The following is a 14,802-nucleotide window of genomic DNA, read 5'->3' on the forward strand; positions in this document are numbered from 1 at the left end:
CTTGGCAAGGAAATTTTGAGAAGATGGGGTTTGTGTCAGGTATGACTAGCAATTTAGGTTGTTGTGTCGGGTCGACCAATTTGACAACCTGTTATGGGTCAATTTTGACACAATATGAAATTGACTTGTTTGATAAAAGGTTAGTGTTGAGTTGACTAACCCGATCCACATAACCTATTTAATAAATAAGTCATGTTGGGTTAACCTAAACACAACTTATTTGACTTGTTATTTGATACTAATTCATATAAATGAATAACCATATCACTAATAAATAAAAGGAAAAAAAAAATTAAATCAAGTTTCACAACATTAATTCTTTGGAAGACTCTAAGAAAGAAAGTTTAGGTTATTTTTTTGCAAATAAGATTACAAAAATCTAATTTTATAATTATACAAGTCAAACGGATCATTCATGAGTTAAGTGAGTTAGATTCAAGACCCCACATAAGTCAATGATGACTCTACAAATCTAATAGTTGATCTATTGAATTTATAAGAGAATTATGGTTCAAATATAGAGAACTTATTGACCCCTAATATTTTTATACTTTTATTTGTTTTAAGTATATAACATAAAGAATCACTTAAAACATGTCACACCATTCGGTATAATATAAATGTTATAAAAAAGAAAATGCCATGTCACTTACTATATTCATTTCTAATAAAAACAGAGTAAAGCTACTTTTCACACTAAACTTTTACGCAAACTTTCCATGAGCTAATATGATGTGTTTTAAGTGAATAATACTTTCTTTCTTTTTTCTTAATAATTAAAATAAAATTCTCTTGAAAGTCATTACTGATAAGCCACTTATACAACCCATTGCTGAGCTCTAGTCCTTTCTGCATATCACTCTCACTCATCTCATGATCTTTACAACACGTACCAGAGAAACGCTATGGAGCAGTTCATGGGCCAACCTCGCCTCCCTAAATTCGCCGTCCCGAAACACTACGACATACGCCTCAAACCGGACCTCTCCGCCTGCAAGTTCGCCGGCTTTGTCTCCATCGACCTCGACATCGTCGCCAACACCAAGTTCATCGTCCTCAATGCGGCCGAGCTCTCCATCACCAACGGCTCCGTTTCATTCACCAACCAAGGCTTCTCTAAGGTATCCCCTATCTGTCTAATTAAACTTGATTTGGTTGCTGGAATTTATCAAAATTACTAAGAAAAAGTGGATACTATATATTGATCATTCACAGCCATTTTGCTTAATTCCCCACCTTTTTCTGCGAGGCTGAGTTTTCGTCTGAGGCGTCCAAACGCACTGCCGTTGATGCTTAATAATGAGTGAAATTTTGGGCAGGTGTTGAGGCCTTTAAAAATTGATTTGGTTGAAAACGACGAGATTTTGGTTTTGGCATTCGCTAAAACACTTCCAATTGGTATCGGAGTTCTGAAAATCGGGTTTGAAGGAACTTTGAACGACAAAATGAAGGGATTCTACAGAAGGTAGAATATATATATATATATATATATATATATATATATATATATATATTAATTTTTAAGTTGATGAGAAAGATTATCTGATATATATAACAACTAAAACGACAGTAAAGCTGAATCATAGTGCAAAAGTTATAAGCATTGTTGTTGCGGTGATGAATAATTTGCCCAGTCTCAATTAGTTAACAATGCTAAAGAAACATTACATGCACTCTCATTCATTTATTTTCAAATGCACATTTCTTTACGTGACACTAAATTCAAAATTTAATATTGTGTCATCCAAAATTTAGTACCATGTGTGTGCTTAAGAATATAGAAGTAAGATTGTTTATAACATTTCTCTACATTTATGCATAGTGGGATAAGAAAAGCTAAGTAAAGCCTAATTGACAATACTCTCCAATGAAACGAAAAAATAATAGGACATGTAAAGTTTTATTTAATTAACAGAAACCGTTGTTTAAATTCACAATTTTTTTTTTTTTTTTTTTTGGTGTGTTTTGTGTAAGATAAGATTACATTAACTAAAGAACAAACAAAACAATATAAAAACAAGACAAAATACACACACAAAAAAGACAATAAAGGTAGACCCTATCGATAACACAAATCTAGCATGAATAGTGCCGGTGAAAACAATGGAAATGGGCCAAAGGCCCTGTCTAATAAAAATCTTGACCCGACGCATCAGAACAAGCTACACTAGAACTAACTGGAAGGGGGAATCCACATCAATCCGATGACAAAACTGCGATACTTGGAGCATTTCCATTAGTTTCATCGTCATTTTTCCTACATTTAAGAATCTAAACTATTTTTTGTTTTTCTATGTCAAAATACACCCCAATAACTTTCCTTAATCATTCCTTATATCATTAAAATATTTATTTTTTTAATTTTATATATATATGAGAGGAGAAAGGAGAGAGTAGAGAAGAGAGAGAAACGTTATTTTTTATTTTCTTTTAATAATCATAAGGATTGCAATAGAGGAACTCTATACTTTGGGTTCTACTGTAATAATCCTCATGATTGAGGCTCATTTAGGGAGTCTACTGTGGGACATTTTTTGCAATTTTTAAGACATATTCCCTATACATAGGGGACAGACTCCCCTTTTAGGGAGTTTGCTGAGAATGCTCTTATAAAAACTTAAAGGAGGCAGCAGAAAAAAGAAAAGGAAATTACATCTTTTTCTTTTTGGATTTTTTTTTTTTTTTAATGTCCACAAGTGTAGAAAAAATTTTACTTACATCCTCAAAGTATAGACAAACTGTCATGGAATCAGTCTTAGGTTGGCCGTCATAAGAATTTTCACAAAAAAAAAACAAAAACAAAAACAAAATCTCTAACTTACTTAATAAGTGTTAAGTGTCATTTCTTACATATTTTTTTTAATATTCTTAACAATTATTTATTGTATAGAATCTAGGAATCCAAACGTTAATTTTTGAAAAAGCCTAAACATCTTAGATGCCATTTTGCACTTATTAAAATAAATTAAAGAAAATTTTGGAATAAATTTGAGTCCAACATAAGTACTAGCTAGGTTTGAACAATCTTTTGTGTTTCGCAAAAGATGAGACACAGTTTACCCTTTCTGAGATGTAATCAAATACTCTTAAAATGATTGAATTCTTATTTCCAATGCTGAATGATATAATCAATTAGAATTTTCAGTTAATATTGTGTGATCAGTGATACAACTTTGATGGCGTAGCTTTCAGTCCAATGGGCCTGGAATAAAAGATTTTCGAAGTCGCCATTTGCAACTTGTTTTACCTGGTTTTCCACAGCTATTAAATGGAGCTAAATTTCTTGTGTTTCCTGTTAAGTGACAATTTTATCAGTTACTTCTATGTACTGAAGTAGTTGTTTTGCTTTCCAGCACATATGAGCATGATGGTGAGAAGAAGAACATGGCCGTTACACAATTTGAATCGGCTGATGCTCGGCGATGCTTTCCGTGTTGGGATGAACCTGCTTGCAAGGTGTTTGCAATCTCCCTCTCCCTCTCTCTCTCTCTCTCTCGTTTAGCTGATTTACGATATTATACGTCTTTTCATCTTTTGCTGAAATCATTTCTTAATTCCTAAATGCATGTTTGAGAAAACCTAGAAAAAAAATGAACTTTAATAATGCATGTTTGAGAAAGTCCACAAAAAAAAAAAAAAAAAAAAAAGGAAGTATCTGCTTCTCATGCAGATGTAATTGTGTTTTCAAATGAATGCAAGCAAAAGCTTATTCGGCCCTTCTTTTTTCTGGCGTTGAGAGTTGCAGGCTACATTCAAAATTACATTGGATGTGCCATCTGAACTAGTAGCTCTTTCCAACATGCCTATTATTGAAGAAAAAGTTGATGGGCATCTGAAGACAGTTTCATATCAAGAATCGCCAATAATGTCCACATATTTGGTGGCAGTTGTTGTCGGTTTGTTTGATTATGTGGAAGATCGTACATCTGATGGTAAAATCATACTCTACGCCCATTGTTTCTTGTGGTGATACGACCCTTGTTCTTGAAAGTGTAATCAATCCTACATCTCCATACAGGGGTCAAAGTTCGAGTATACTGTCAGGTTGGTAAGGCAAATCAAGGGAAATTTGCTCTGGGTGTAGCCGTCAGGACACTTGAATTATACAAAAAGTAAGTTTTACAGTCAATCACCGCCAAATTATTGATCACTAATCACATAATTACGATTCTTTACCTTAACAGAACATCTAATTGGACACTGGATTGTGGTTACTAGTGATTCCTTAATTTGCAATATTTTAGTGTCTATGCTGCATTATCTGGAATTTGGATTGACCACGATAACTTCTACAGTTACTTTGCTGTGGCTTACACTCTGCCCAAATTGGATATGGTTGCAATCCCTGATTTTGCTTTTGGGGCCATGGAGAATTATGGTTTAGTCACATACCGTGAAACAGCATTGCTCTATGATGATCAGCATTCCGCGGCATCCAATAAACAGAGGGTAATGTGCACTTGTGAATATTGCTCTTTTTGGTATAATTTAGTGGGGGTAATGTTATAAGGAGCTATTGTTCTAATAATAATCCCCCACAAATTGTTTAATCATTATTTTTGGCCACTGTAAAGGTTGTGATTGTCGTAGCCCATGAACTGGCACACCAGTGGTTTGGCAATCTTGTAACAATGGAATGGTGGACACATCTGTGGCTGAATGAGGGGTTTGCAACATGGGTATGTAGCATTGGTCACATGTCTATATATTATTGTACCTAATTGCGCCACTTTATTCTAAAATTATATACCGATTATGGCATTTGCGCAGGTTTCTTATTTAGCAACTGATAGCTTGTTCCCAGAATGGAATATATGGACTCAGTTTCTTGATGAACTTACAGAGGGTCTTAAGCTGGATGGGCTTGCAGAGTCCCATCCCATTGAGGTAATTTTTCATGGGTTAAGTTTTTTTCCCTGTTATAATCTTCTTTGAGGAATTAGCCTTAGTACTTGTTTGAGTTTATCCCAATTTAAGTTTACCTTTTCTAGGTGGAGATAAATCATGCTGCCGAGACCAATGAAATTTTTGATGCAATAAGTTACAGAAAAGGTGCATCTGTCATTCGGATGTTGCAAAGCTATCTCGGTGCTGAATGCTTTCAGGTTGGTTGTTAGGTTTGTTACTTGTAATGTTTTTTGTACAAGATGAGACTTTTCCTATGATTGAAGAAAACTATGTGTGTGGTTTTAACTTCCTTTTTCTCTGCATCAAATTTGTATGAAATCTATCCTTTGTGAAAAGAATGGTTTGGTTGCTCAATACCATACCAAGCTGAGTATTACTGTATATATAAAGAACTGTTTACAAAACAATCTCCACATATCATGGAGTTTTAGTGGCAAATTTTAAATTGAAAAGGTATAACGATAACAAGATTACAAGGCTACAACTGGGGCTGTTGTTCAGCTCTTGAATCATTCTGGTTCTTTGACTGAGAGCCCTCATTTGAATAAACTTGATCTTTGGCAGAGGATTTGGAACTTGAAACTGTTGTTGCTGAATTTTGAAGTGGAAGTAGTTGCTACTGTCATGGAAGCTGTTGCTGCTGTCCGAAGTTGATTAACAAAATTCACGTGAAATTTATGTCATAGAAAACCATCAAAAACTAATACTTCCAAACATAAAAAATAAAAAAAAATAAAAAATAGACAATATTTTTGTGTGTTCTGAAGAGGTTAGACAGGTTTCACTTATAAAATAGTTGGATGGTGATGTCGAATTATAGAAATATAGTTCATGAAAGAGGTTTAGGAGATATTGATTAATGTGTTGGATGCTAGCAATTAATTATTTGATGAAGTAATCAATTCTACATATATAGAAAAAATTGTGATACTCATATCTTGATAAGAAATTAGTAGAAAGTATTTCTACTTGATAATGCTTATTTGAGTTGAATACGATGGTTTTTGATTTGAATAATTGAGATCACCACTATGAATTCATATCATAAGGTAAGATGACATCAGTATTTGCGAGCATGGGATCAATTCTGTGGGGGACAGAGAGAAAGTATCTCATTTTTGTCTTTGGATGGCTTGGTAAGAAAATATAAGGTCTGTGCAAAGCTGGACTTTGAGATCTAGTAGTTATTGTGATAAGTAGTTGTTCTACAGATAATTATGAAAAGAAATTAAGAAACACAATATGGCTTCCTCATTTGAGAAATATTTCTGATGTAACTGTCAGTCAGTTAATTATATTTTTTCTAACATTTCTAAATTTGTTTTTTTTTCCTTGTTTTTAATTGGCTGTTTTTGCTAGTTTCTTTTTTTCTAATTCATTTATGCAATCAGAGGTCCCTTGCTTCGTATATCAAAAAATATGCTTGCTCGAATGCAAAGACAGAAGATTTATGGGCTGTCCTTGAGGAGGGATCTGGTGAGCCTGTGAAAAGGCTAATGAATTCGTGGACAAAGCAAAAAGGATACCCCGTTGTCTCTGTCAAAGTCAAAGAAAACAAATTGGAGTTCGAACAGGTTTCTTGTGTCTTATCTTTTCCACCTATTTTATCTTGAACTGACATATGTTAACTCGATTGCATCGTTAGTTGTTTCATTTTGTGATATTTCACTTAACAATATTTTGAGAACTTAATGAGATAAATATAATAATGGCAGTCACAATTTTTGTCAAGTGGTTCCCATGGGGATGGACAGTGGAGTATCCCGATAACATTGTGTTGTGGCGCATATGATTTGCAAAAGGATTTTCTATTGCAAACAAAGTCTGAAACTCTTGATATCAAGGAAATCCTGGGTGATAAAATGGATGCCACATTTACTTGGATAAAACTTAATGTGGATCAGACTGGTTTCTATAGGGTGAAATATGATGAGGACCTGGCAGCCAGACTTAGATATGCAATAGAGAACAAATTCTTATCTGCAACAGACAGATTTGGTAATTGGGATATTAGTACTCATTCATACTTGCATTTTCCTATTGACAGCAAAAAAAGAGCAGTTAACAACGTCTTCCTTTAACAGGAATTCTGGATGATTCATTTGCACTTTGTATGGCTCGCCAGCAGTCTTTATGCACATTGCTTACCTTGATGGGTGCTTACAGGGAGGAGACTGAATATATCGTGCTATCTAATTTGATTAGTGTAATTTTCACATCCTTATCTTGTCTAAGTTAATTTCAGTTATGATCTTAGGCCTAATCCTAGTCCCTCTATTCACAGATGAGTCAAAAAGTTGCAACAATTGCAGCCGATGCGACCCCTGAGTTACTGGACTACGTTAAACAGTTTTTTATTAGCCTTTTCCAGTATTCTGCGGAGTAAGTAATCTTATAAATAAATAATTGAAACTCCTAGGTTGGCCTTTGTTTATAAGCCATTGGATCTAGTCTATCTACTTTTCTTTTGCAATTAAGGCTCCGTTTACTTCAACGTAAAATTGTTTCCTTCGTAAATATTTTCAGGAAAGCCATTTTTCCTAAAAATATTTTCCGTCGAAAACATTTTATGGCGTTTACCTTGCACACGGAAAATAATTTTTTTTTTTAATATCTTTTTTTATATATATTTTTTCCAATAAGGTCCCCACCCGGACTTGCACGGGACTTGTTCGAGACCCCGCAGAGACCTGCCCGGGACTCCGCTGGAACTTAGTCAGGACCCTGGCGAGACCTGCCCGAGACTTGACCGGGACCTGCTCGGAACCTAACCGGGACTTGACCGGGATTTGCCCGGGACTTGACCGGGACCCGCCCAGGACCTGCCCGGAACTTGACTGGGACCCGCATGGGACTTGACCGGGACCCGCCCGGGACCTACCTGGGACTTGACTGGGACCTGCCCGGGACCCCGACGGGATCTGCCCGGGACCCTGACGGAACTTGATCGGGACTCGACCGGGCAAGTTCCGGGCGGGTCTTGGGCAAGTCTGGTCAAGTCTCGAGCGAGTCCTAGCGAGGTCCCGATCAAGTCCCGGCGGGTCTCAGTTATGTCCCAGGCAGGTTCAATCAAGTCCCGAGCGGGTCTCGATCAAGTCCAGGGCCGGTCCTGCCGGGTTCCCGAGCAAGTTTCGGGCGGGTCCCGGTCAAGTCCCCGGCAGGTCTCAGGCAAGTCCCTGTCAAGTCCAGGGCAAGCCCCAGGCAAGTCCCGCTGGGGTCCCGGGTGGGTCCCGGTCAGGTCCCGAGCGGGTCTAGGTCAAGTCCCGGGCGGGTCCCGGTCAAATCCCAGGAGGGTCCCAGTCAAGTCCCGGGCAAGTCCCGGTTAGGTTCTAGGCGGATCCCGGTCAGGTCCCGGTCAAGTCTCGGGCAGGTTTCGTCGGGGTCCCGAGCAAGTCCCGAGCGGGTCCCGGTCAAGTCTCGGGCATGTCCTGGGCGGGTCCCGGTCATGTCTCGGGCAGGTCCCGATCAAGTACCGGGGGGGTTTCGGTCAGGTCCCGGGCAAGTCCCGGTTAAGTCCCGGGCAAGCCCCGGGCAGGTCCGAGGCGAGTCCTGGGCAGGTCCCGATCAAGTCCCGAGAGGGTCCCGGTCAGGTCCCGAGCGGGTCCCGAGCAAGTCCCGGGCGGGTCCCGAACAAGTCCCGGCGAGGTTTTGGGTGGGTCTTGGCAAGGTCCATCGATTTAAGAATAAGATGCTCATAGTCGGAAAATGGTTTACGATTTTCAAAACCGTAAACCATTTTCCGAAAATTAAAGAAGAATTTTCGGTTAAACGGAAAATATTTTCCATTGACCACTATTTTACGTCGAAGTAAACACCGTAAAATACAGAAATCATTTTCTAAAAACCATTTGACGTCGAAGTAAACGGAGTCTAAATGATCTCTTTGATGTCAATTATATTCTACTTGATTTGGAAAGTATTATTTTTATGCAATTTAAGGTACTGAAGGTATGAAAAATAGTCAAAATACAACTACAGAGCACGAGATTGTCATTTCTTATATAATGAAAATAGTGATTATGATGCTCCTATGAATTATATATATTCTGAATTATGTCAATTTTTTTCTTTCCTAAATAGAGCTGCTAAGGGCTAATAAATAGCAGATAGTGGTTCTTTATCATTCTTCGATTTGTTTATATATATTCTATCTGAATTCTTTTCAGAAAGCTCGGATGGGAGCCTAAGCAAGGTGAGAACCATCTAGATGCAATGTTGAGAGGAGAGATTTTGACTGCGCTTGCTGTGTTTGGACATGAACTGACACTAAATGAGGCAAATAGGCGTTTTCTTGCATTCTTAGATGACAGAAATACACCACTCCTCCCTCCTGACTTAAGAAAGGTTGGTAAAAGAAGCATTGCACAATTGCTAACATTTCTCCATATACAATCCCTACTGAAATTTATAAAGAACTGTGGTTGCAGGCAGCTTATGTGGCTGTAATGCAAAGAGTCACCAGCTTAAACAAACTGGGTTATGAATCTCTTCTAAGAGTTTACCGGGAGACTGATTTGAGCCAGGAGAAAACACGCATTCTAAGTAACAACATATCATTATTTTAAATGATGCAGAGCATCTGAGTATCTTTGGTATATTGGAATCATGTATCTTTGTGTGGTTGTAGGTTCATTAGCATCTTCTCCTGATCCCAAGATAATTCTTGAAGCTCTTAACTTTTTGTTGTCTTCTGAGGTATCTGAATTTTATGACTGTGGAGGTCAAAACATTTTTATTATGGTCTGATTTGGCTTGGGCCACTGATGCTGGCTTTATTTCCCATTTGATCTAGGTTCGTAGCCAGGATGCTGTTCTTGGACTTGCTGTTAGTAGAGAAGGACGTGAAACAGCTTGGACGTGGCTGAAGGTAAGACTCAATTTAGCTATGTAAAAAGCAAACATTTCATGCACAATTAAGCGAAATGGTCCGAGATCACTTATCTAGATACAAGGGACATGGCACTCACGTTCTTTCCTTAAAAAGAAAAACTAGCATCATGGTGCTTCTCATGTATTTTGTAGCATGTACGTTAATCTGGTAGAGAAAAAGTGGGTTTTACACAAAGGTAACATGTAGACCTTAGACATTTTCCACGACTCCCAAGAAGACAAGTTTTGGAAGCGTTGCTATGAACTTCGAGTATTTGTGAAATATCATATGACTGATCAAAATCAGATAACTGAGTTCCTGAGAAGATGAAGTTCGACTAGAATATCGTATGCTTAAGGTGAATGACTAGAATCACGTGGTTAACTTTTCGTCTTCTCAAACCGAATTAATTAATGGATTGTTTGAATTGCAAAATTTTGTAATTTTATGAGGGTACATTACAAATTTCTATATATTAGGGTTCAAATTGAAAAATTTATCAAACTTCAGGGGATAAAGTGCATTTTCTCTTTTTATTTATAACATGAAGGGAAGAGAAACTTGTTTTTTGATTTTCTGTGGCACTTAGCCCCTGTTAGTCTATTCTTGTATTCATCATAATTATAATCTCCCACAGGGTTGGTTTTAAGAAACTATCGAGGGATGCGCAACAAACCACTTTTGTTATCTAATGCCTTAGTTTTTTCTTCTTATATATGATTAAAATACAGGATAAGTGGGAGCATATTTTCAAAACCTGGGGTTCCGGATATCTAATAACTCGTTTTGTCAGTGCAATTGTCTCGCCGGTTTGTCTCTCTCACTCTCTCCCTCCCTCTTTCTTCTTCTGTTGTTTTTTTTCTTTTTTCTTTTTTGGTTTGATGAATGATTAGAATTTTATTGATCAACAAATGAACACCTATTACAAAATCCTTCTTTGTGTTGTTGGTTCCACAAGTATCAATTTTTGTCTTTGTATCATAAAATGTTGTGCCTGAATTTTAATTCACATGCAATTAGTTAGTCATTGTTGATGCTTATGGTTTTTTCTGTTTCATCCCTCCCCCCAGTTTACTTCATTTGAGAAGGCCAGAGAAATAGAGGAGTTTTTTGCAAGCCGTACTAAGCCGTCGATGGCTAGAAACTTGAGGCAGAGCATTGAGCGGGTTTCCATTAATGCAAATTGGGTTTTAAGTGTTCAGAAAGAGGAACATCTTGCCAACACCGTGAAGGAATTGGCACAGATGAACTAGTAGGAGACACTTGTTTGGCCATTGTTCTCAAGAAAAAGGCAACCAGATCAAATTTCACAGCTTAAAATTTGTCAGAACATGGGAGACAATAATGAGTCAGGGACATGCAAACATTAGTCTATTGAGAATATATCTTATGGAGTTCGATGTTTCTAATTATGGCTTTTGCCTTTATTTTTCTTGCATGGATGATGGTTGATGGATGATGGATGAACTTGAATGGTTTGTTCCTTTCTTGTTCTTTCTCATTATTTTTTTTTTCCTTTTACATGCAAGTTTAAGTTGCATATTTGGTGTTAACCCAAAGTTAACCAAGAGGAGTGGCTCATCTCCGATTTGGAGCCCATTCATTTTAGTCTAGTATAGGTATTTTGGCTGAGTAGTTGAAGCCCATTTGCTATTATCAGGTTAATTGAGAGCTAGGTTCATTCAAGTAATACTTAGATTTCCTAAACTTTTCTCGTTGGCTTAGAAAAAAGAATGATAGTTACACCGATTTCAGAGTTTTTTTTTTTTTTTTTTTTAAAGCAAATATGGAAAATGTTACAAAGGGGGTTGTTCTCATTTTTTATCCGAAAGAAAGAGATAATGAGAGACTAGTCAAAAATACTTTCGAACACAAGGTTAGAAGCGGTCCATTTAATTACACATTGTGCACAATAAAATGCACTATAATTAAAGCAAATAACAAACGAAATAGAAAAGACATAAATGCAATCTTGAGATTTTAGCAACATAGCAAGGAGTTCACTAGAGATAATAGAATACGAGAAACCCGTGGTGACATTGTGGATAATTTTATCATTAGAGAATTTAAGAACCACAATTGCAACTGAGAGACATTTCTTAACCACAACAACAAAACACAGCGGCGAAATTAGCACTGAAACAGATTGAATTTGAGCACTAAAACAAGACAACAACAATAAAACTAAAAAAATACACAAAAACTGCAACATTGTTGGAGGGCGGGGCGGAGGAAGGTGGCAAGGAAGCGGTTGGGTGTGAGCCACGCACCAGCAATGGACGCCAAGATGCAGTCTTCATGCGTCGGCGCATGTTGAACATGCTCTAGCGCATGGTGGCCGGATGAAGGCGGTTGGAGGCATCTTGTAGCTACAAGACCTAGGAGCTTGATGGGGTGGCGGGTGCAGGGTTGGGGCTTCTTGAAATGAATAGATATGGTTTTGAAAAAAATCAAATCTCAAAATTTTAAAAATGGGGAAGATCTGAGGTTGTGAATGACTGGAGGAGGAAGTGAACTGGTTGACGGTAGAGGAGGAGACGACTAAGCTGTTGAACACGGATAAAACGTCAAGGGCGTTTGATAGGGTCTCCAAAGAAGTAGATAGGACCTCCAAAGAGGTGGTTTGAGCATCATAAGAGGTGAGAAGGGAAGGAGGAGGAAGAAAAAATGGGAGTAGGGGGGAAGGGGGAGGAGGAGGGAACCAAAATTCCCTACTCCCATGGCGGTTGGTGAACTCGGTTTTTCTTCAAAGTTGTTACTTTGTTAGCTGAAATGATAAGTAGTACGGTTAAATACTAAAAACCCATTAAGGTTTGAACTCTTTATTTTTTGCCCCCTAGGTTTTCATTTTTATCATAGGAGGTACCTGTGGTTTTCATAAAGACAGAGATGGTACCTCCATTAAAATTCCGTCCAAAACTTAACAAAACGCTACGTCAGCACCAACCAAATTGCATCACGTGTCCTATAATTAATTTTAATTTTTTAAAAGAAAAAAAAGAATTAAAAATATTAAAAAATTATATATATTTTTTTAAAGATAATAACATAAATTAAAAAAATTGGGGGTGGTTGTTGCCACCCGCTTGGCCATTTGGCGGTGTGGATGGCCACCCCCTTTGGCCATGGTGGTGGCCAGGCCACCCCCATCTGGCTGGTTTGGGGGTGGCTTGGCCGGATGGGGGTAGCTCGAGCCCAGGGGGTGGCTGAAACCACTCCCAGTGGGTTTGGGGGTGGTTTCAGCCACCCCCAAACCTGATAAAGCAAAATCAATATGAAGCAAAATCAATATGGAGCAAAATGTTCCATCATACAATACCAAAGATACAAATGGAAAACCCTACGGCCTTAGTACTGTCTATGACATATCCAATAGCCTGTAGGGCCATTACAAAACAACACCTTATAAATGTTATCATCACAATCAGTATATAAATCTGCAGTATAAATTGTCGAATCACGTCTTTGGTTTCTGTCTCTTTCATCAATGACAATTCTTCCATAAACTTAATAACTCATTCGCTATCAGTCAATAGTTTGAACTCAAAAAAGAACCAGAAGAAAACAAAAGGCCTACATAAACTATTTTTCGTTATTTTTAAGCAAAACATTAAAAAACAACAAATTTAACAAAGCGTTAAAAATATATTTTTACATTTTATTTTAAAATTATATTTCACACCTTTAAAATAATTTTTTATTTTTTTTTAAGAAAAAAGAAAAAAAAAAGAAAAAAAAAAAGAGGACCGAACTTCCTCATTGCTTTCTCTGATATCTGGCAGATACAAAATCAGCCTTGAGCATGACATTTGATCCTTTTTCAATTAGAAGAATCGAATATGTACATGAATGGCACCAACGATTTTTGAAAAAGATAATGCAATATTTGCATTTATTCCAAAGAGGATGGTCATAACCGCACTTGTGTTCTCCAACAAAGGGAATTTTTACTATGAATCAAAGCATAGTACGAGGAACATCTTCTCATAGGCTTTAAATCATCACTTTAATAAAGTGAGGCCCAATAGACAAAGTTTGGATTTATGATTTTGGCTCTCAACATATCATGTTAAATCGTTGTGGGAACTTATAAATGAAACCTAACACATAGAATATTTAATTAAAATAAGGGGTAAAATGTGAAGTTAAGGTTCGAATTCATAAACTTTGGCAATGATACCATGTTAGAGCTGCTTAAAATTGTGTTAGGAAACTTAAAAATGTATTTTTAATACCTAAAAAGTTGTGTCAAACAAAAATTAGTTTGTTTGGTAAAAAATTTCAAACGTATTTTTTAGACTTTTTTACACTAAAAAAAAGAAGATCGAAACTCGCTTTTGGGAAAGAAAAATGCTAGGGGTACTAAATATTTGATCAAGAGTCTTATCAAACTGATGTGTAGTTCATTCATTGGTACCCGTTATATTTCTTTTAATTAATTATTTTGTTTCTCTCCAATGAATGAGTTACACTGTTAGAGTATATTTGAATGACTTTAAAGTTAAGGATTTGATTATGATTGATGAAGATTAGATTAGCCTAATTTAGGAATTTGATTATGATTTTTTTTTTCTTTTTTTGAATTGGTATTCCATTACTCAAAACTCAAGGAAGACCTTTGTCAAGGAGAACAGAATGTTGAATACAAAGAGGGAAATCATCCCGCCAGAGCTGGTCTTCCGATACTGTGAGTCTGTGCTTAGCTAGCAAGTGAGCTGTAGAATTGGCCAAGCGCTTTGTGTGGCAAACATGCCAGCCTTGAAGACTATTGAGAGTAAACTTTGCATCATTAATTAGAGAGCCAAATCTGCTCCAACACCAATCATCTCCTTACAAAGCTTTAACCACTTCAAGTGAGTCTCCTTCAAGGATGACCTTGGAGAATCCCATGATCATGCAGACATCCGTGGCTTTCCATGCGGTTATGGCTTCTACGACGGCTGGGTATGTGACTAGAGGTCTCGATGCACATAAAACTGCCAGGACATTACCAGTATGGTCACGTGCTATGATTCCAACTCCCA

General features: G+C 37.2%; 1 protein-coding gene across 1 annotated transcript; it reads left to right on the forward strand.

The window, feature by feature from the left end:
• The first annotated feature begins 883 nt into the window (after positions 1–883).
• On the forward strand, positions 884–11,203 carry LOC132184634 (aminopeptidase M1-like). The gene is made up of 19 exons (XM_059598342.1): positions 884–1,121; positions 1,320–1,465; positions 3,354–3,456; positions 3,746–3,932; positions 4,019–4,112; positions 4,296–4,449; positions 4,575–4,679; positions 4,771–4,887; positions 4,992–5,105; positions 6,300–6,482; positions 6,624–6,906; positions 6,993–7,114; positions 7,193–7,290; positions 9,075–9,252; positions 9,336–9,450; positions 9,536–9,603; positions 9,701–9,775; positions 10,510–10,587; positions 10,849–11,203. The coding sequence occupies exons 1-19, from the start codon at positions 906–908 to the stop codon at positions 11,029–11,031; spliced, it is 2,619 nt and encodes an 872-aa protein (XP_059454325.1). The 5' UTR covers positions 884–905; the 3' UTR covers positions 11,032–11,203.
• Positions 11,204–14,802: the final 3,599 nt, after the last annotated feature.

Source organism: Corylus avellana, chromosome ca6 (genome assembly GCF_901000735.1).
Source record: "Corylus avellana chromosome ca6, CavTom2PMs-1.0".
NCBI classification, from domain to species: Eukaryota; Viridiplantae; Streptophyta; class Magnoliopsida; order Fagales; family Betulaceae; genus Corylus; species Corylus avellana.